The 24,682-nt window shown below is 31.6% G+C and overlaps 1 protein-coding gene across 1 annotated transcript in view; it reads right to left on the reverse strand.

Annotated features, from left to right (window-relative positions):
- The window catches only part of LOC131054546 (expansin-like A1), a 75,943-nt gene that overhangs the window by 43,698 nt on the left and 7,563 nt on the right, over nucleotides 1-24,682 (reverse strand). The window contains exons 2-6 of the mRNA XM_059212569.1: nucleotides 16,367-16,442; nucleotides 16,040-16,218; nucleotides 15,549-15,681; nucleotides 15,244-15,466; nucleotides 211-359 (exon numbers count right to left, since the gene is read on the reverse strand). Coding sequence (XP_059068552.1) covers nucleotides 211-359; nucleotides 15,244-15,466; nucleotides 15,549-15,681; nucleotides 16,040-16,218; nucleotides 16,367-16,442 — 760 coding nt within the window. The remainder of the gene's footprint in view (nucleotides 1-210; nucleotides 360-15,243; nucleotides 15,467-15,548; nucleotides 15,682-16,039; nucleotides 16,219-16,366; nucleotides 16,443-24,682) is intronic.

The following is a 24,682-nucleotide window of genomic DNA, read 5'->3' on the forward strand; positions in this document are numbered from 1 at the left end:
TTCCTAAATGCCATTATTAACAAAGCTTTAAATTTAAACTAAAATAATTAATAGCAATTAACTTAAATTTTTAACCCAAGTAATTACTAAAACTTCAAATTGCAAAATATATAAAAACTAACTATAAACTAAATAGGCGATTGTTTTTTTGAAATAGTTAATAGGGGTGCGGGGTGGGCACCATGGGTCCCATCACCACTGCGGTCCTACATGCGCAGGCCCACAGGGTTGAGGGGACACCGCGGGCCCCTCCATTCCCCCTGCGGCCACAGCTATGACAGTGACCACAGGGGTAGTGGAGGGTACCACTACCCCCCCGATGGTTACAATAACTGTCGTCCCTGCATGCCATCCGCTAACTGTTCAAAATATTTTTCGAATGCCGTGCCAGTTCACATTGCAATATTTAATAGATTTTAACGTTTGAAATAAATTATATATATATGTATATATATATATATATATATATATATATATATATATATATATATATATATATATATATATATATATATATATATATATATATATATATATATATATATATATATATATATATATATATATATATGTAAGAGGATTGCATTTCTAGATTATTAAATTACATAAAGAAGAGCAGATAATAGGTATGTGTATAAAAGAATATTAATGTAAGAGAGAATAACAAATTAAGTTCCAGGGACGAAAATATAATAGAGAAATAAAATAACTAGAGAAGGATTTATTTATTCATTCACAAAGAAATTTATTCCTTCACACAGAGAGATTTATTCATAGAGAAAGATTAATTTATTCATTCATAGAGAAATTTATTCCTTCACACAGAGAGATTCATTCATAGAGAAAGATTAATTTATTCATTCATAGACAAATTTATTCCTTCACACAGAGAGATTTATTCACAGAGAAAGATTAATTTATTCATTCATAGAGAGATTTAGTCCTTCACACAGAGAGATTTATTTATTTTTATATTCAATATCATCTAAGAGAAAACAGAAAAGCAAAAATCTGATTCTCTAACTTTTAAATAGATTAAATAACATATACAAGAGAATTATGCATTTGTATTTAAAAGAGAAGGGATTATAACACGATATTTGTTTAAAGGAAACAAAAATAGATTTTTCTTCTTATCTAGCCATTGAGAAATGATTTCTTCAGAAAACTATATGCAACCAAAGAATCTAGAAAATATATATTTTAATAAATACAAATTCCTCATAAGATAAAGGGAGAGAATCTGGTTTACTGAAGCTCGAAGTTGAATCCTCTAGCTATTCTTTGATCCTTTCTTGCAACTTTGAGAGAAACCCTTCAACAACAACTCAAAAATTCCTGCAACCAAAATGAGACTAACAAAGAGAATCCTATTTCTAAACTTGGGAAAATTTCTTCAAAACATAATCAACTCCCTTCTTTGAAACTTGCATATAATTTTATAAGAGAATTCCCTCTATTCCACTATTTGGAAAATTTAATTAAAAAGGAGATTCTTTCCCAATTTTGGACTTCATGCAAATTGATTAGACTTAGTGGGAGGAGTTACATGCAAGGTGGTGGAGAATCCTCTAGAAGCTTCTTATTCTTCCTACAACATGTGCCATAATTGGATGTGGGAAACTAAATAAATAAATAAGAAAAAAGTATATTTTCCATGTGTGTGTGTGTGTGTTTTATTTTTCATTCTTTTTATAACATTTATTCAATCATTTAAATAGCTTATCCAAAGATAAAAATAAAATTGTAATTTAAATCCAAAAGTGATAAAGGAGGGTTGTGACATCCTCCCCCCCTTAATTTGTGCATCATCCCGATCTACTTATTGAACGCATCCAAAAGAGTCTATAGTTAATGATTAAAACAAAAAAGGAAACAACTGCTGCATTTCCTTAGTATATTCCCACGTGGCATTCTTTTCATCATACTGGTCCCATTGCACTTTGCACTAATCAACCTCTCTGTTGCGCAACTGGCACTGGTGCCTCTCCAAGATTCTGAATGGCTCTATCATTATTCCTCCGATTTCCTGGACCTGTAAGGCATCCCAATTCAAAATGTGTTTCTCATCAGGTACATACTTCTTAAGAAGAGATACATGGAAGACATCATGGATTCGGCTCAATTGGGGAGGTAAGGCCAACCAGTATGCAACTGGATTAATCCTTCCCAATATTTCAAAGGGTCCAACATAACGAGGTGCAAGCTTAGTCCTTTTCCCAAATCTTATGGAACTCTTGTGTGGCCTAACCCTTAGGAAGACTTTCTCTCCCACCTCAAACTCCCTTGGTGTCCTGTTTTTGTCTGCATAACTTTTCTGCCTATCTGAGGCTTCCTTCAATCTTTGCCTAATTTCCTTAGTTTTCCTCTCCATCTCTTTCAACATATCCGGTCCAATAATCACTCTATCTTCAAGACTATCCCAACTCAAAGGTGTTCGACATGGTCTACCATATAAAGCTTCGAAAGGTGCCATTCCCAAAGATGTTTGATATGTATTATTGTAAGCAAATTCTACTAGAGGTAGGTATTCTTCCCATTTCCTCTATTGGTCCATGCAATACATGCGAAGTAGGTCTTCCATAATCTGATTTGTCCTTTCTGTCTGACTGTCGGTTTCAGGATGGTATGTGGTGCTAAAATTTAGTTGAGTTCCTAGAGCTGATTGAAGAGTGGTCCAAAACCTTGAAGTGAATCTAGCATCTCTATCTGATATGATTTTCTCTGGTATTCCATGCAACCTAAATATTTCCTTAACAAAGTGCCTAGCCAAGGTAGGTGCATCATCTGTTAGGTTCCCTGGTATAAAGTGTGCCAACCTTAGTGAGTTTGTCAATTACCACCATTATTGCATCATGCCTAGAAGGTGACATGGGTAACCCTTGTACAAAATCCATGCTAATAACTTGTCACTTGTGTTGAGGTACATCGTGCAATTGTAACAATCCAGTTGGATGTCTATGTTCTACCTTTACCCTTTGACACTCCAAATATTTAGCCACATACTTAACAACATCATTCTTTATCCCTTGCCAAAAGTATAACTTCTTTAGATCTACATAAAGTTTGTTAACTCCTGGGTGCCCTGAATAAGGGGCATTGTGAGTCTCCGACAAGACTACTTCCCTTAAGTTCCCTGAATTAGGAATATAGATTCTATTATTGTATCTGAGTAACTCATGTTCATCTACTTGCCTTTTGAAATAAGTTTTGAATGTTGTTATAGTCATCAAGTGTCTCCTCCTACTTAAGGCATCTGCCACCCTATTTTCCTTCCCTTTAATATATTCAATTTCAAAAGCATATTCACTTAGAAACTCTAACCACCTTCTTTGTCTGGCATTTAAGTGGGGTTGGGTAAAGATGTACTTTAGTCCTTGGTTATCTAACTTCAATTCAAAGGGCTTCCCTAGCAAGAAGTGTCTCCATTTTTGTAGGGCATGCACAATCGCTGCCAACTCTAAGTCACGGGGTGCATAATTGACTTCATGAGTCTTTAGCTTTCTAGATTCGTAAGCTACTACCCCTTCATCTTGGACAAGTACTCCTCCTAACCCTTCAATAGAAGCATTAGTTACAATTGTGAAGTGTCCATTCGGATCTAGTACCTTTAGAATGGGTACTGAAGTTAGTTTCCCTTTCAAAATTTGGAATGCCTTATCACTTTGTTCTGTCCACACAAACCTTTTACCCATCCTTTGTAATGAGGTGATGGGGTTTGCTATCTTAGAAAATCCTTCCACAAACCTCCTATAGTAACCTACTAGCGCCATAAAGCTTCTTACCTTTGAAACATTTTTAGGGATCGACCATTCTACTATTGCCTTTATTTTATCTGGATCAACTGCTATTCCTTCCTTTGATATTATATGCCCAAGGTAGTGAATCTTTTCCTCAAAGAAGGCACATTTTGACAATTTCCCATATAACTTATGTTCTCTCAACCTTTGCAAAACAATTTGTAGGTGTACTAAATGTTCCTCCTCATTCCTAGAGTAAATCAATATGTCATCCAGAAATACCAAAACAAATTTATCCAAGTAGTCATGGAGTACACTATTCATTAAGTTCATAAATGTAGTTGGGGCATTGGTTACACCAAAAGGAACTACTGTGAATTCATAATGCCCATATCTAGTCCTGAAAGCTATCTTCGGAATGTCTTCCTCCTTAATTCTGAGTTGATGGTACCCTAACCGGAGGTCTATCTTTGAGAAAATTGCTGCTCCTTTCATTTGGTCAAAAAGATCCTCTATGCGAGGTAAGGGATACCTATTCTTTATTGTGACCTTGTTCAACATCCTATAGTCGATGCATAGCCTTAAGGTTCCATCCTTCTTCTTAACAAACAAAACTGGTGCTCCCCATGGTGATACACTTGGCCATATTAATCCCTTAGCTAAGAGTTCCTCTAATTGCATTTTGAGCTCCTGTAATTCAGTCATGTTCATTCGGTAAGGTGCCCTTGATACTGGTTCAACTCTTGGTAGTACTTCAATAGAAAAGTCAAGCTTCCTTTTAGGGGGTAAACTGGGTAATCCTTCTGGAAAAACATCCTTGAATTCTTTTAAGAAAGGGGTATTTTCAAAGGTTGGTGTATTTTCCTCTTTTCCTTCATCACTTTCAACCATATAGATTTGGCCTCCTCTTCTTCTTTCCTTCTTTAATTGCATGGCTGAGATGGTTTCTATATTAATGGGTTTAAACTTCCCTTGGATTTTGACCTTCTTCCCCCCATCATCCAAACATTCAACAACTTTGTTATAGCAATCTACATTAACTTGATGGTCGGTTAACCAACTCATTCCAATAATTACATCATATAATCCTAGGGGTGCCACATAGAGATCTACCCTTTTGTTCAAACTCAGGAAATTGAACCCTTGCCCTCAGCAAACACTTAGTTACTTCCTTAGTTGCCTTATCCCCAAATTGAACCGTCCATGATGACTCCATTTGATTAAATTTTAATGCATATTTTCTTACTAATTCAGGGGAGATGAAACATTCAGATGATCCAGTATCAATTAGAATTGAAATTGGTTGTTCAAATAGTGTACCTATAGTTTCCACGGGGACATTTTGGTATCTTCCTCTTCAGTTCCTAACTGCTGCATGAATCCTTTGTTGGGGCCCTTGTTGGGGTTGGTTGGCCCTAATCTGTCCTTGCATCCTAGGACACTCTCTGGCAAAATGGTTTTCCCCACACATAAAGCATCCACCTGGAGGACCCCTCCTACCTTAATTCCTAGGGGGATCATTCCTTGTTTCATTGGCCCTGTGTGGATAAGTTAACCTGTTTGCTGGTCAATCCTATTATAGTTGCCTCTGTTATTATTGCCCCTATTATTATTATTATTTCCATTCCTCTAATATTGATTAGGAGGTGGCCTTCTCTCGGAAGAATTATTCCTTTGACCTTTGTTGAAATTAGTGTTCCCATTGAATTCCTGCTTCCTTTTATATGAGTGGTTCCCATTATAGTTCCGCCCTGCTAGTGTTTGAATCTTCCTCTCTTTCCTTAGGGATTTTTCAAGTACTTCATTCATGTTTTTGGGTCCATGCATGTCAACCTCTGCCCCTATGTTGTTATTTAGCCCCAAAATGAACTTCCTTGCTTGGCCCTCTTCATCTTTTTGGTACATAGGTACATATTTAAGCAACTTGGCAAACTTATCCCAATATTGTTGAACGGATAGGGGCCCTTGACATAGATTATGGAACTCCGTCACCTTCTCATCAAAGAAGAATTGAGGGAGCCACCTATCTTGGAAGTGGTGAACAAATTGATCCCATGTGACCGTATCCCTGCTATACCCATTTTGTTCCTTGGTGTTGGTCCACCAACTAGCTGCCTCCCCTGTGAGTTGATAGGAACCCCATAAAGCCTTGGTTGTTTCGCTAAAATCTCTTAGTTCAAAATAATTTTCCATTTCGTTTAACCAATTCTTGGCTCCTCCACCAATTTGCCTCCCATCAAACTTAGGAGGGGTGATTTTCTTTAAGTCCTTGGATAGTTCCAATATGTTATTTTCCTTTCTATTACCCATCATATTCCCTTGATTGCTACCAGGGTTTCCATTTTCGGTACCACTCCTATTTTCAAAGTCAATCTGCCTTTCCTTAAGGTCCTGCATCAATTGTTCCAGGAAGTTGATTTTATCTCTTTGTTCGGTTAGAAGGTCGATTATAGCTTGGACCCCATCTTCGTTATTTCCTGGGTTGTGTCGATCCTCTTCATGGTCTTCCTCATGGTTTTCTTCATGGTTTTCCTCTTGGTTTTCCTCATGGTTTTCTTCCCTTTGACTCCTAGTACATCTTCCATTACCTCTTCCTCTTCCTCTTCCTCTTCCTCTTCCTCTAGCCATTCTAGGTTTTTACCTAAAAGTTAAATTATGTAGTTAGTTCTTGGTTTAGGATTTTAAAATTTAATTTCTACCATTGCAAAACATTCTCTTAGTTGAATAAATTGAAGTGAGCCAAGGCCTAGATTTGAACCTTTTCTCTGATACCACATGTAATAACCCACCATAATTAACTCAACAAAATTGACCATTCTTTTTTTTTGTGTTTAATTTAATCATTATGTTTGATTCAATTGCATACTCTGGGCATCCATCCATTTGGATTAGGCATTCATCCATCCAGGATGAGCATCTAACCATACGGGTTAGGCATTTGTCCATACGGGACATAAGATTTCATCTACCCAATATAGGATAGGCATCTACCCATGCGAGGCAGGAATCTACCCATATGGGGTAGGCATCTACACATACGGGATAGGAGGTGCTCTGGCTAGAGACTTAGACTCATCGGGACCATTCGGGTCCTGAGCCACTCACTAAGTACTACACTCTTCTAAAAGAAGTGCACCGAGGTCACCGTCCTTAGGAGTAATTAAATAACATAATACAAGCTTGAATTCCACCTCAAAATTTGGCTTAAAGCCTCGGGAAGTCAAGCGAATCCATACGAGATTCCTTCCAAGTATGCATTGAATTACTTTTTCCAATTTAATTATTTTTATCTTTCAAAATAGGATTATTACTCAACCTTTCTATACCAAGCATAGACCCCACCCACGAATGCCTGAGTATGAGGGACAACTTTATCCCAAGACTACCTACATACCCGCTTCGGCACGGGATCAAGGCGTAAAGTATGTAGTTCTATTTTCTACTCTATGGTTTGATGTAAACTGATTAGTGGGTACGCAACCCTTTCTAGGGTCAATGTCCCAAACAGTTTCTCTGCGGTTGCTACCCATTATGGTAGCACTTAAACAAGGGCTCAGGATGGCCTATTGTTTGTGGCCTAACAATTACATCCTAACACCTATCATGAGTGTCACCCTTGACCAAATTGTCAATCACCAATATCTCTTCAAGATAAAGAAATCAATTTCATAAATGCATTTTACTTAACCAACCCTAAAGGGGTTTTACTATGGTTTATCTCAACAGATGTAAAATCATTTAAAAATTATCTTATGATATTTTCGATCCAAGAGGGATTACCCGCCCCTTGGATTTTAACTTCCAAGTGTCCCTTATTACTTCCCGATGATTTATAGGGATGATGCCACAGATGTCGTTGATGTAGCTTTATTAGGCGTTAAGTGTAGTAGTTCAACACGACGGTATTACCCATAAGCGTGACCCAGAGGCACCGTATATACCGAACGCTACTAGGTTTTGGTTTCCATCTTCGTTTATTTAGTTTTCTAACTAAGAGCTATGAAAACATCATCCTTGAAACTAATCATGAAATGAAAGCATAAAATTTAATTAATTGAAATAGCTACTTGGAATATAACTTGCATAATAATGACCATCATGAAACTTGCATAATAGTAATTACATGTGTACTTGCATGAAAACGTCATTAAATGTAATTAATCCATAAGTAATTTGCATGCTATGAAACGTCAATAAATGTAATTAATCTATGAGTAATTTGCATGGTATAAGAACACTGCAACTTGAATGGTTTAGCAAATCCAAAAATAGCGATTAAATTTAGGCATTTGATTCAAATCATATTAATGTAAATTAATCACTAAAGGCCAACTAAGTGCCCCAATGGATCTTAAATGGATTGAATAACTCAAATTAAGAGAATATAATCTACAATTATTAAATTTACTAAGGATAAATTAATTACGAACTTGCTACACAATAATCCCCAAATTTTTCCTAAGTCGAAATTCAATATCTTAAAATCTATACTAAGGGAAGAATCAACATTTCCTAAATGCCATTATTAACAAAACTTAAAATTTAAAGTAAAATAATTAATAGCAATTAACTTAAATTTTTAACCCAAGTAATTACTAAGACTTCAAATTGCAAAATATATAAAAACTAACTATAAACTAAATAGGTGAATTTTTTTTTGAAATAGTTAATAGGGGTGCGCGGTGGGGACCACGGGTCCCATCACCCCTGCGGTTCTGCATGCATTTTTATATGTAAGAGGATTGCATTTCCAGATTATTAAATTACATAAAGAAGAGCAGATAAAAGGTATGTGTATAAAAGAATATTAATGTAAGAGAGATTAACAAATTAAGTTCCAGGGACGAAAATATAATAGAGAAATAAAATAACCAGAGAAGGATTTATTTATTCATTCACAGAGAAATTTATTCCTTCACACAGAGAGATTTCCTCTAGCTATTCTTTGATCCTTTCTTGCAGCTTTGAGAGAAACCCTTCAACAACAACTCAAAAATTCCTGCAACCAAAATGAGACTAACAAAGAGAATCCTATTTCTAAACTTGGGAAAATTTCTTCAAAACATAATCAACTCCCTTCTTTGAAACTTAGTGGGAGGAGTTACATGCAAGGTGGTGGAGAATCCTCTAGAAGCTTGTTATTCTTCCTACAACATGTGCCATAATTGGATGTGGGAAACTAAATAAATAAATAAGAAAAAAGTATATTTTCCATGTGTGTGTGTTTTATTTTTCAATCTTTTTATAACATTTTTTCAATCATTTAAATAGCTTATCCAAAGATAAAAATAAAATTGTAATTTAAATCCAAAAGTGATAAAGGAGGGTTGTGATAGTGGGATTATAGATGAAGCAAGTCAGAATAGGAAGTGGAGTTAGTCTCAAAGCTAGATGAGGAATCTAGGGTTGGAATTAGGAACAAAGGAAACCTCAAATGGTTCCAAGGCTTCTTACCCTTGGATGATTAGGGTGAGATGTTGACCAAAATATTTTGAGTGTTAGGTGTGTAATTTGAAGCCAGAAGAGAGAATTGTAGGCCCATGTTGGAGTTAGGGGCCACAAGGGCTAATGAGGATGAAGCACTGGGTGTCAGAAGATTAGGGCTATCATTTTGCACAAATAGATATCGATTAATAATTTTGGACTAGTAGTTTAAAGCTTCTATTAAATCCTGATTGAATTGAAAGAGCTGGAAAATTAATCCCTAGTGGAGATGGAGTTTACTAGCACATGCCACTTTTTTGGCAAACTCTTCATGTTGATCTAAAACTAAAAAAGAATTAGACATTTGATGTTACTACATAATGAATGACTTAATATATATTTTTTATTTGATTTTATTTGCTATTCTAGTATGCATGTTTAAATGAAAATAATGAATAATTAATCTAGATACTATTATTTAATAAACTAAATTTATCCTAAAAATTGAAAAAATAAATAAATCTAAACCCACACCTCGGATAAATGTTCTTCGATAGTTAGAGCATATTGGAAACCCACAACTAATATTTATTCTAAGACTAAAACTAATCTATATAGATAGAATTATTTTAAATAAATGGAAATCAAATCCTTTTTTTTCATTTCAGATCAATAGTTTCCAATAGTTTCCAAGGCGTAAACCAATGTGGAGATATGCAATCATCCTTAGGGATATAGATAATTTTGTATCCTACACTCATTCAATTGCATGTGTTCTCTTCATTGGTGGAAGTGGAAGAGAAAACAACAAATGGGTTGATACACTAAATAAGATTTAAGAAGTTAATAAGATTTAAAAAGTTGATCTAAACTACAAACGCTTGGCTCCTTGAATTAATTGTGATAGCTTGAGAGTTACAAGTGAATAAAGCATTAAAATGAAAAGCTTCACTATAGTAAATAGTGAAAACTTTGAAGCTAATAGACCATTTTTTTTATGAAAATTTGCAAAAGTATTTTGGACCCTCTAAATTTGTGTATGTATGTAAATGTGTGATTTTTTCATTATTATATTATTTAAGAGCTATTTTATTTTAAAATTATTTTACTTTTATTATATGGAGAGATGTAACTATAATGACAATATGGAGTGGAGTGTAATTAAGTGAGCATGTTAACAAAACAAATGTCAAACAAAATAATTACATAGGCAACATATATTAAATAATGATTATAAGTTTGATAAGAAATATATAGCTAAAAAGGTAAATATTAATAATCAAAAGAGTGGAAGAGTAATTTTTTTAAATATATATTTTAAAACTAAAAGTAAATATAATTATTTTTAAATTTATTTTTAATCATAAGAACCTAAAATTTAAAATCATTTGTAATTAAAAAAGAGTGGAAGAAAGAATTTGTCAAATAATAATTATAGATTGGGAATGGAAAAAATTGGTTAGTAATAATTTTATATATTTGAATAAAATATTTTAAGTTTAAAAATAAATATAATGCATGAATAAAAATTAAATATTTCAAAGATAACATTTTTACATTATTTTTAAGGTTAAAAAATTAAAATATAAAATATAACTTATAATATTTTTTTATTTTGTTTTCTACATATATTATTATTTTAGAATGATTCGCATATATTCAATTTGTTGAAGAATTCATTAAATAGACTCATTTTTCTTATTAGAGGATTAATTTTATTTTTATATTGAAAAAATTAATTTAATCAAATAACATAGATATTTTAAATATATCTATTCTAAAAACAATTTAAGTATAAGTGCAACCACCTTAGAACCAAAATCTAATAATTAAAGATAAAAATTGCATAACAACTAATAAATTATATAGATGATTAGATGATAGAACAAGTCATTGTAGTAAGTGCAAAATTACGATAATATATATTTTAAAACTAAAATAAAATATAATATATTTTTAATCATAAGAAAGTAAAATTTAAAATCATTTGTAATTAAAAGAGAGTGGAAGAAAGAATTTGTAAAATAATAATTATAGATTGGGAATGAAAAAAAGTGGTTAGTAATTAAGTCATCATACTCCTCCGCTTGTTCATATAACATTACACTTAATTAAATTTAAAATTAAAATTGAAATAGATCTTTAAAATTGATCTTAATTATCTTATGATGGCTACTATTGTAGTATACACATACTGCCAAAATCTAATAATTAAACATAAAAATTGCATAACGACTAATAAATTATATAGAGTATTAAATAGAACATAAGTTTTTCTTTGCATACCTATTTAATTAATTTCAAAAGCACATATAAGATTGTTCAACTGAGTTTACTTAAACAATCTATTTATGCTCTACAACATAGATTTTCAAGAAAACTAATTGCTGAACAATATTAATTGATCCAAGATAATTTTTATGCATCACAAATTGGACTGAACAAACAACAACATGAACAGTTTAAGTATCAGAGCATGACAAGGTGAATGCACACAAAATATGATCAGAGAGAGACAAAAGACAACACATAACACAAAGAATTCTTGAGTGGAAAAACCCTCATGGAGTATAAAAAACCACTAGAATCAGCAAGATTTATTCCAACTGATTACAATGGTGGAGATCAACTCAACACCTCAAATCAATCTTATAACCAATAGGAAAGTCAGAGTTTGTAATCACCAATGATTTTACAACTGCATTTTGCTTGTAGTCCCAAAACCACAGTTGAATACGAAACAAATTTAGATTTTCAACAATATAAAATTCAATATCCAGTATGAATCAGTGTTACAATAAACTGACTTTAACTTCAAACCAAAGTTCTCTGTTATGAAAGCCGGAGATAAACAATCTTAAACAACTTTATGCAAATCTGAAATATAACAATAATAACCCTCAATGGTGCCCTGTTCAATGGATTAAAAATATGATTATATACAGCCACTGAGAAATGAAACCCATGAAATGAAACAAAACCCATGAAACGAAACAAACCCCCGGTTAGGATTTTTCACTGTCAACCAAGCTGAGAAAAAAAAATATAGTTGCCAAGAACATTTCCATTTTTCTTTGATTTTGAAAAATAATAACCGCAACTGTAATCTTTTTCACTTTTGTAAAAAATAAAATCTGCAAAATAAGAATTTCTTTTTCACCTTCAAATTACCAGTGACCAAACAAATTTTTTTTTTTTCTTTCTTTTCACTTTCAGATATTCTCATTTTACCTTAAAAAAAACCAAGCAAGAAACTGACTCTTTCATGCTCAAAAACCTATTACAAAATACCAACGGTGGCGCTAGGGTTTAATAGAATGCAAAAAATCAAATAACTGTTTTGGTTTGCCCTATCATTTCTTTTTCACTTGAAACCTCAAAGTAAATATATAATTTTTTAAGTCCACACTTCATAGTATATTTTGAAATCCGGTTCAACCAACACAATAACACTGTCCAACGTGTACATTGTTCATCATCAAATTCTGTCAAAACAGTTTTGTTTTCTCAATTGAAAATTCAAACCTTGAAAAATTTCAAATTTTTCAAACATTTATTTTTTTTTATTTTAATTGATTATTTGGAGAGTTTTGAATTTTGTGTAATGTTTAATTTTATTTTTAAAATATTTATACAAATTTTTATATTAAAAAAAGATAAATATCAAATAATATATACTGATACATGAATATTTCTTTTTATTATATTTGTTGATTGTTAAACTCATCAAATAATTTCATTATACGTTTTGATAGTTATAGTTTTACCTGTGTTTTTTATTAAAATATTACTAATATAATTTTATATTTTATATTTAAAATATTTATATAAATAATACAAAGGCACATATAAGTATATTATTTACTACATTTTAATGCAATTTTGTTTTGTAGTTTCATATATGTTTTGATTGAGGTGTTGCTAAAATGAATGTTCAATTTTATTTTTAATATAAATTTAAAAATGAAGATATAAGTATAATATTTACTATATTTTCAAAACTATATTTGTTTTATAGAAATAATGATACTAATTTTTCAAAATTGAAATTAAAATATAAAGATTAAATGATTGTTACTTTGTGCGTGGCTTATTTTATTTTCTTTGTTGTTTCATTAAGATTGAAAAATCCAAGTAACTAATGATAGCTATTCATGATATTACAATTTGCATGGTTGTATGATCGATTGTTTTAGTTTATGTATTCTAATAGACAAATAAATATACCATCTACATATATTTTTACGGTCATCTTTTTACTAAATTATATAATACTAGAAATTAAATTTTCTATAATTTCAAAGGTCTTTAAAAATCAATATTGAAAGAAACTTTATTATTTTTATTGATTTTTTGGAGATTTTTTAATTTTGTATGACCTAAAAATAAAATGTTAAAACCATCAAATAATATAGTTTCATTATGTTTTGATTAAAATATTGTTAGTATAATTTTTTAAAATTTTTTTTTTATACAAATAATAATATTAAGAAAAGAAAATTTTAAAATATTTTATATAGATAAAAAAAGAACATGTGTAATATTTATTACATTTTAATACTACTATTTTTTGTATAGTTTAACATATGTTTTGATAATATAATGTTTAATTTTACTCTTAATATAGATTTAAAAAGGAAGATATAGTATAATATTTACTAAATTTTTAAATCTATTTTTAATATAGAAATAATGAATAACAAAATTTATGTATAAAAATAAAATAAGTGTTACTTTGTCATAGATTATTTTAGTTTTAGTTTCTTTGTTATTCATGCAGTTAAAAAGGCATCCATATTTTCATAAAATAGAAGAATAGTTGTATATGTGTCATTAGAAATAGCCTTATTATACCTCCACAAAATATTGAGATTTCAAATATCACCATTCAAAATGGAGTGAAAGTGGATTTTTATTTACTTGGTATAAAAAATGGCCATTTACTTAAAGCTAAAACATTAAAATTGATTGTATGGCAAACAATAAAATGTTTTGATTGGTTTAAATAAAATTATTTAATCACTAATTAAGAGGAACTAATAATTAAAAGTAAAAATTGCATAATAACTAATAAATTATATAGATGACAAGATGATAGAACACGTCATTTTAGTAAGTGCAAAATTAAGATATGGGCATTCATGTGAACATGGCAGCTCTATCTTATAGTTTGGTTTAAAAAAAAAGGTGTGAAGAACGCTGAAATTCCAATAATTTTTTTAAATATATATTTTAAAACTAAAATTAAATATAATATGTTTAATCATAAGAAAGTAAAATTTAAAATCATTTGTAATTAAAAGAGAGTGGACTAAAGAAAAAAAAAGTGGTTAGTAATTAAGTCATCATACTCCTCCCTTTGTTCATATAACATCACACAATTTATTAAATTTAAAAATTAAAATTGAAATAGATCCTTAAAATTGACCTTAATTATCATATGATGGCTACTATTGCAGTATACACATACTGCCAAAATCTTATAATTAAACATAAAAATTGCATAACAACTAATAAACTATATAGATGACTAGATGATAGCTCTAGTCATTGTAGTAAGTGCAACACACACACACACACACACACACACACACACACACACACATATATACATACATATATATATATATATATATATATATATATATATATATATATATATATATATATATATATATATATATATATATATATATATATATATATAGATATATATATATATATATATATATATCCACAGATAAATTTTTTAATATTTGTCATGAGTATTAAATAGAACATAAGTTTTTTTTTGTAAAAGTATGCTGAACAAAAAAAAACAGTTAGAAAACATATTACCTAATTCAGATAGTCAAAACTTCTTATACACTAAATAGAAAATGATTAACAATATCCAATAATAACCCCACACAATATTAGTAACATTTACATTTAAATCAGTAGATATAGTCTTAGATGAGAAGACAAGGATACATGACTATATGGAACATTTTATTCCAGTTTCATACGCATATAAATAGTTAGATATAGATATAAATTGGCTACACCCGTTGATTCAGATCACATGAATTACTACAACCGTCCAGAGCAATTTGGTTGATCTGAAGTCTAGTGTCAAATAATCTTTTTTCAGCTGCTTTCCAGTGTGGAGGGAGCACATCTTTTTCGGACCACAACATATATCCGTCAAACCCTGAAGTTACAACGAATCTGAACTGTAGATCTCCACTTGGAGGGTTGCTTATGCTCCACACTGCTGATCCATCTTTGCGTGTCAAGTACTTCCACTCAAAATGCCCAACCTGCAAAATGAGTTTTTGTATTAGATATATTAGGAACAACTGCATTTTCCTTCATCAAAACAATTACTTCAATCTATCTTACCTGCGCAACATCTATGTTAACAATATCAGTCTGTCCTCCTTGATACAGAAATTCCACAGCCAGATAGTTGGGATAACGACTGCTCTCATCAACCTTTACAGTCAGATTATGTCCTTCATATACGCAGACGATCCTGTCCACCAAAACACCGAATAAAATGGATTTAAATTTAAATTCTTCAGGGTTGAAAGTAAACTGCCCATATTTTTCATTTCAAATCTCTTGGAATTTAAAGAACTATTCCTTTTTCAGGATAGCAAAGTTGGGTGAGATTCTGATAGACAAGGCAAATACAGCTAGGTTTTTCTTAAAATTTCTAAAATTTCTCAGCACTAAAAGTATTTAAAATTTTTAATAACAAAAATAATGAATTTGAAATTTATTGTTGTGATTCGAAAAGATTTTAATTTAAAATTTTTATTTTTATATTTAATAATAAAACAATCTTACGAATAATATAAAATCTTACTGATATGAAGATGAAAAAATACCTTTCATATTCGATGTCGACAATCCCTTTTCTTCGAAGAGCAGCGCCCTTGTGTGGGAGGGCCAAGGTTGCAAACGTATGCTTTGGAACCATAAAATCCGTTTGGTTGTTTGTCGTGATGTCTGTGACCACTATCTTTTGCCATGTCTTGCTACACAGATCCGGATCCAAACACCTTATCTGCAGTACAAATTCAATCCATTCCATAACATTATCACAAAATTGAGATGGTTTGATACATTTTTGAATGTTTATTTAATCATGAGAATAAAAAAAAGAAATAGGAAATGATAGATCAAGATAAGTAAAATAAGTAAAATAACAATACCTGATAGCATGCGCTACATCCGACGCCATCTCTATATAATTTGGGGGTTGCAGCTGCCACATTTGGGCCATTGAGTCTGGCAGCAAAGGAACCGTATGGGCATGCACCAGCTGTGGATGGATATATATATATATATATATATATATATATATATATATATATATATATACATATATATATATATATATATATATATATATATATATATATATATATATATATATATATATATATATATGATAAAACAGCAATAATCAGATTATGTAGATTACAAAATGCTTCTTATTAGGCAAAGTTAAGCATTAAATCTGTTTGAGCCTACCTTTAATAGCCCTTTTGCTGTGATGATAGGCCAGTTTAGAACGGTGGATGCAACTATTGCAACTCAAAACTGGAGTTGCAATAAATGAAGTGCAAGCTAATGCCAAATAAAAGAAGCTCAAAATCGCCATGGCTGGAAGAGTGAGAGACAGTGTAAGGAAGCGAGGATTAGATGGGGATGCTTTGCTTTATAGTGAAAGCTATCAAATGGTTGAGAGCGGTTTCAACGCGTAATTACAGTGGGAGCATGGGGTGGAGCATAATGCTGAGTCGTTTTAATTGTTAACTCCAAAAAAATAATTCAAAAAATATTAAATAGTCAATAAATAATATATAACAAAATAGTAAATTTTAATAATTAACAAAGATGTGTATATTTAATATGAATCCATAAATTGGGTTAAAAAAATTCAAACAAAAAATAAGGGAGAAAAAATTATAAGTCATTCTCTTTGTCTAAAAAGTAATACTCATACAACATTAAAAGACATCTATCTAAAATAAGAGGGATCACTTTTGAGACCTATATTTAAATTCCTATAATTAATTATTATCAATATTTATTTATTTTATCGGTTGCTGATTCCATCGGGGACTGAGGGGATTCAATCATCAAACAACCATATCAATAGGGTGTCAAAACCATCATTGCACTTTTGGGTGAACCTCAATTATTATCAATATTATATAATATTAAATATGTTATTTTTAATATTAAGTATATTAAATGATAACATGTATTATATATTTAATATATTTAATTTTTAATAGAGAGGGTTTGAAAAGGAGGTTTTTGGACACTTTTGGCAATTATATGAGTTAGGATGGGATCATTTCTCTCCCCCACAAATTGTGCCGGTCTAGATGTGTTTGTGGAGGGCATAATGCATATCGTGCAAAATATTTTGTAAATGTTGTTATTGATTAATATAGGCAATTATCATCTATGATAATAATTATCAATAAAAAAATTTAATATATTTACACTATTATTTAATAATTATTATAGTTTACATTATAGTTAATTGTATTTTATAGTAATAATAAGATATAAGATGTTTTATTTAATCTAAAGCTAAAAAATTGATACATACTTTTGATAAAAGCTATAAATTTAGGGGGGTCTCATCCAAATAAGGCCGTTTAATAATAACATCACAATAGAAGTTTGAACCTTTCTATCAAAAATCAAAACAACACAATATAATTATCATAATATGTCATTATCGATATTGAATGTATTATCATTAATATTAAATATATTGTACATTTAAAATATACCAATATATAATATATTATTTAATCTATGTTTAATATATTTTGACTATTATTTAATTATTGTTATCTTCAACATTACATCTAATTATTTAATTATAATGAGAAGTATTTTATAGTAATAATAAGATACAAGATATTCTATCTAATCCAATTTTAAAACTAGGCAAACAATTTTGATTGGAGCTATGACATGCAAAGACCTCAACCCCAATAAGAACACTTAACAATAATATTTCAATTAGGATTTGAATCAGTATGGTAGTAACTGTAGCATCCCAATTTAACTATCATAGTATGTAATTTCAATATTATATATATTATCATTATATTAAAATTATTAAATATATTATTATTAATATTAAATGTATTATAAATTTAAAATATCAGTAATCTATCACATTTAATTATTTAGTTATGTCGACAAGTATTTAATAATAATAATAAGCTATATGATTTACATCTTTGTTAGCAATAGACCATGTGCATATTTTTTTATCAACATTTTAGATCATGCTCTATGATCCATCATTAGCTACTAAACTTGAGAGAATTATATTCTACATAAAACATAATAAATATATATTTAAGAAGAAAACTAAAATGATAAAATAACTCTCAAGTGATTAAAATAACTATAAAACAACTCTTAGACAAACATATATAGTGAAATAACTCTTGGATATAATATATTATCTTTTACATTAAATTTAGTTATTTAATTATGCTGAGATGTATTTTATAGTAATATTAAGACAGTATTATATCCTAATGATGTATATAAAAACATAATAACACTTATGTATGTTATTTATGTACATATAAACATAGAGTTACTATGAATAGTTGAGGCCACATAGAAGGAACCTCACTCCCAATAGGAACACTAAAAAATAATCACAACATCATTATTTAACCTTTACAATATGAAATTATTAGTACTAAATGGATTACCATTAATATTAACATTTTTTTATTAAAAAAGTAAACAAGCTTTGAAGGGACCATAAACCCTATTTACAAAACGCTACCACAGATGAAAACATAACTAATCGATGAAAACCCAACATAGCATTTCGGGAGGTCGTGGCATTGCAGGGGAGGATGTAGAGGATTTGAATCAACTACAACATGAGCGGGAGAAAGTGAGGGAGCGGTGCTAGGGTTTCGGGAGGTCGTGGCGTTGCAAGGGAGGATGCAGAGGACGACGGTGAAGGTGAAGACGATGACGATGGGAGGAGGCTAACAGTCTCCTTTGCGAGGGGACTGTCGGGATTTTTTGTGCTCTGGCCTGTGTGGCCCCTTTTCTCCTTTCCATCCGCATTCACGACTGCCTGCTAGGTTTTTTGCAATGTTCATTATGCTTCTGGGGAGAGAGGCGACAATGATGGTTATGTGGACGGGGATGGCGGTGGAGTTTGTTCTGAGCCTCATGGCTCTGCCCTCCACTTGTTCCTCATTAGTGACGCGTTCAAAATTTGGTCTTTCTTTGTGGTTGTTGGTTCGGTGTGTGGCTTGGGAGGCTGGTGTTGTGGCAGGATTAGCATGCAGGTTTGGTGGGAGAGTAAGGTGGCTGATCTTGGCGCTTGGTCTAGGGTTTTCGTAGGTGATGGTGTGGATGTTGCGGTGGATCTTCTCTCTTTTGGAGTGTTGGTGGTTTCGTTGGGGTTTTGGCCTTTCGATCTGTTGGTGGGTGTGGACTGGATGCTTCTTGTGTCCTTCTCCCCATTCTTTTTCTTTTTTTGAAGGTCTCTACTTCATCCAATGCAAGGGATTTTGTTCTTTTCCCCTTTGGTTTGTGCTTTATTTCTTATTTCTTGAGGTACTATGAAGGGGTTTTTTCTTCTCATGGAGGCTCTGTCATTGTGCAGGATTTCCTTCTCACCTCCAACTTGTGGTTTTGTAAGTTTTATTTTTTGGTTGGCCCTCAAGTTGTTGCTTTGCATTTTTTTGACTTGCCTTATTGAGGTGGCTCTGTCATCTATGGAGGTGAGGATAGATTATGTTGGAGGTAACCTTTCTTCCATTGAGGTGGAGTTTGGTGTTGCGGTGGGGTGACTGTTTTGGATAAAACGTTGGGTGATTTTGTGAATGTTATCAAGTTTGTTGTTGACTTCCTGCAATTTCTCATCAATATATTTAAATTTATTAAAACAATCACTCTTTAACTGAGAAATTTTATTTATTATAACATTCATTGAATCATAGATCTCTTTTATCTCACTAGAAGGGAGATAATTCCTTGCAATTTCATCTATGTTGTTCACAATATTCATGTTTAGGGCTCTAACTCTAATGTTGATATAACTAATTTCATGAAGGAACTACTTAGAAATTTTGAATTGCCCAGCAATACCCTCACATAACAGGTCAGGAACATCACTAACTTCCTCCCTATTTGCAAGGAGAAAATAAGCAATAGGGGAGATATTATCATTGTCATACAAATCGTCCCACATTCAAATAATTAATCCAAGAAGAACAAGACCATGCCCTCTTCCTAGAATTGTTATATGACTTTTTCTCCAAGAGAAGATAAAGTTATGGAATAAACATTTTTTTAATTAAAAAGGGAGATAAAAATACAGGATATTATAATTCTTTGGTTTAAAGAAAGATTAATAAAGAATGTTAATGAATACTATCTTAAAGAGAGGAATAATTATATTTATGAAAGGGTAAATAAAGGTGACCTTTTCGAAAGGGTGTGATGGTTTGGAAACCACCACTTAAAAGGTTATATAAGTCATTATGTGAGTCTTGGAAGAGGGGGATGGAGATCACTCAAGGAAGAAGAAGAAGGTTTAATTCCGCTGCAAATAATTAATTAAGTCTTGAAGAAAAGTGCCATCACATTTTGTATCAGCGCCAAAGATTGGACTTTAAAGTTGTTAACTATTAAATGCCTCTTTTAATGTGTCCTAGTTAGGACTGGTAAGGCTATAAGGATAAATACATAAGATTTCTTTAAACATCATTCCATTAAATTTAAATTTAATTTGGCTTAGGTTGTACTTATAATCATTTATATCGAAAACTTCAGTATTCTATTTCACACATGCACTTCAAAAATAGAATTAACAATATAATTTTATTTTTTTATAATTAAAAAAAAGATATTCTTAATAGAACAATTTATATGATTAGGTTAGATATCCTTGGTTACTAGGACTCCAATATTTATAATTATTATATTGCTAATTATATTAAGAGAAAAATATATATATCCAATTAAAAAATATATATACATCTAATAAGAGTTCAATAACCATTATAGTCCCCAGCTTAAACATTAATGAATTTTGTTTAACAACATATCTAATTCAATGATGCATTCAACTTCGATTGGTAGGGAATTTAAGGCCATCACTTTTACACACAAATATTGATTGTTCTACTATCACCCACAAGCAAATATAAGAGTCTCGCATCGATCTCGAGCTGAGACAAGTGCCAAACCAAGATCCGAGGCTCAAATATTTAGCCTAACCTTGAGACATTTGCTGCGGAGGCATCCATGGCAATCTTTTGACAGTAATTTCCAACTCATCACATAATCTTTTTCAATTCAAATTTTATTACTACACTTGGTAACTAACTATGCTTACTTTGTTATTACTGGATATTTTAAACATATATAAATCATTCCGAATTCACTTGCTATTCATGTTCTTTATATATCATGTGACAATTAGTGTCTTGTTGTGAACTATTCAAAGATTGTATAAGAGTATATATATAGTATGGGATCTTCATTGAAAGAACATATTACTAACTCTTTGAATTTTTGGACTTATAGACCGCACAGTGCAAGAACTTTCACGTACACACAAAATGATGCATCTTTTGTTTTAAAGGATGTGACCTATTTCTTGTTTCCCTTCACTCTAGAGGAAGTCATCGAAGATATTTATAAATTAACACCAAACTCAAAATTAAACCGTAGATCATTCATAACAATTACTGACTTGAAATTCATACCTCAACTCATATTTCAAGATTAGAAGAATGAAGGATTAAGAAGAGAAGGATTCACGAATTGAGGGTTTCACGCTTCAACTTCCTGGTAGATGCTTGTATAAAATTTCTTTTAGGTTCATTGAGGCCAATTTACCTCTGAAACCCAACCAGTCATAAATAGCCTATCAATCAAACTCTAATGCAAATAAAAAAATGAGTTTGATACTCTATAGGATAGTTTAAATATGTAGTCTGAATTAAACAACAAAGGATCATAAATAATTATAGCTTAGTGTTGTTTAATATGTGAAATGAATGGGGATCAAATCATAGAAAATGAATTGTGAGACTCTTCATCTCCCTACAAAAGCATTAGTTGGAGCACATAGAGAATGACAAGATTAACTTGCAAACTGACCGGCTAGACCACAATCCACTAAGAATGACAACTTGTGTTGTCGCCAACTATCATCAACTACAACCCAAGTATCACATAATGAAGTTTTTTTGAAAAGGTTTTAGAATGATTGAAAATAACCTTCATTAGAGTCTTCCCTAATCGTGCCAAAATGCAAGCTTTGGAAACATGAAATTTCCATAAAATCGTGAAGGAAAGAAGATTTTTGTCAGGTGTTATAGCTGGAGGTGCCCTGTTAGACATATATACAAAAGTCCAAAGGTGACTATTAAGGAAGATATTTAGTGATGTGGATAAAATATGCGATGGGAATGGAAAAACGTATGCTGAAACAATGATTCTCATCTAAGAGTATAGAAATTTTTAATTGAACAAAGTTCTTAAATTTAGGAAGTCGCAATCGTATAGCAACCATGGTCGTTTCTCATATCAATCAATGGATCACTTTATGAGTGTTGTTGGTCTCCAAAATAATTGGATCTAGTCTATGAAGTTGTGTTTCAATTTTTTAATTTATATAACAAATTTTTTATTTATAAATCATCTTATAAAGAAATTAAATTAGGAAAATATAGTCAATTTTATTAAACTAACCATGACTTTGTGTCCTAAATAGAAAAAGAAGAATTCAAAAGGTAGGGAGGTGGAAGAAAGGTCACCTCTCAGGTTTGATTTGAAGTAGAAGAGCGTCATGGAGGAGGACACGACAACGAAAGATGATCAAAACACTTAGGATAGAAAGGTTAGCCTAGAGGTCAATCTTAATACCATGGATGCCAACAACTAGAGAGAGCATCAAGTGGACATAGGCCTTTGTATAAATAACGGGACGAAGAACTTTAAACAAGCGCTCAATTGGATTCAAAAGGAAATTGAGGGCATAAAAGTCAAGCAAGCCTATGAAGCTAGGAAAATCGAAACCTTACAGGCCCTAGGTTCCAGAAAATTCAATTCCCTCCTAGATTGTCTTAGTGAGATAACCAAGGCGATTGGAAATGCGAAGGAGATTATAAATGCCAACCTCAACAATTTTACTTGCCTAGAAAATAGAGCAGATGCTACTGATCACAGACTGGATGGTATTGAGAACACACTTAAAAAAATTGGGGAGCAAAGCCATGGGATCCTGAAGGCTACCTTGACGAGCATGAAAACCCTCGTCCACAAGCTAGAGAGCTAACAAGGGGATAAGTCTGTAGAGGGTATTATTGAGGTTCAAAGATGACACCCCTGAGGATAAGGAAACTGTGATCGGAAGAAGAACCAGAGCTAGTACTAAAAGGATGCAGAACCAGAGCAAAGAAATAGAGGACATCAAGCAGGCTATGGAAAATATGGATCAGTTGGAGCTGGAAGCGGTGGACATGCTTCAAAATTTGACCTAAGTTTGGGCTTCTGTCAGTCATTTTTGGTTTTTAGTCTGTTCTGATCTTTTGCTTGTTGGCGTTTTGTACGCCAACTGTCTTTTGTTTAGCTGTACTTTAATGCTTATCTTTTGATCTTCATTATTCACTGGGTTCCAAGGACCCATCAAAACCTATTTTCCCTTAATCAAAAACAAATCAAAAGTCCAATTTTGAAATTAAAATTAGGGTTTTAGTGAGATTAACCTCTAAATTTTCAAAATTTGTATGGAAATCAAACTTGTAAATAAAAATTTGAATTGTAAATTGCATAAACACTCAGATCTAAAAACAAAAATAAGAAGAAAGCATAGGACATGTTGGGTTCACCAAAATGTAAAGGGGAAAAATGATTTCCTTAGGGTTTCCACCCTATAGACGAAAACAACTAGGGATATTTTTCACTTTGGGCCTTCACAATTCAAAAGAGGATGGGAAATTCACTAGATCTAGTCATGAATCAGATCACGATTAAATGCTAAGTGAATTTGGATTGAAAGGGGTATCCTCTTTTATGAGTTGAAGTGTTGAAATTAGGTAAAATGCTGAAAAATGAAGATAAAAGCACGAAAAACGTGAGCTATAGTCGAAGGATTTTCACATGCACCTATAATTAAGCAATGTTAGTCAAATCGGACCTGCTCCCCAAAACTGCTAAAAAATTGTCGAGACCATGGTGCATCACAACGGTCCTCCAAACATTTTGCACAACAAAGGGAGATGATTCGTCACTATGAATGAAGCCTAATATGAGGACTACAACCCTGTACCTATTTCTTGCACACATAAAGAAATGGAAATGTGTTGGGAAAAGGGGGTTCACCTTAGGTCAAACCTTGGTTTTGGAATTAACCATGAAATTCAAATAAATGTAATTGAAATGACTGAAAGAAAAGGATCTCCTTTTGAGGGAGATGCTGAATTATGATACCTCATTGT

Source organism: Cryptomeria japonica, chromosome 10 (assembly GCF_030272615.1).
Source record: "Cryptomeria japonica chromosome 10, Sugi_1.0, whole genome shotgun sequence".
NCBI classification, from domain to species: Eukaryota; Viridiplantae; Streptophyta; class Pinopsida; order Cupressales; family Cupressaceae; genus Cryptomeria; species Cryptomeria japonica.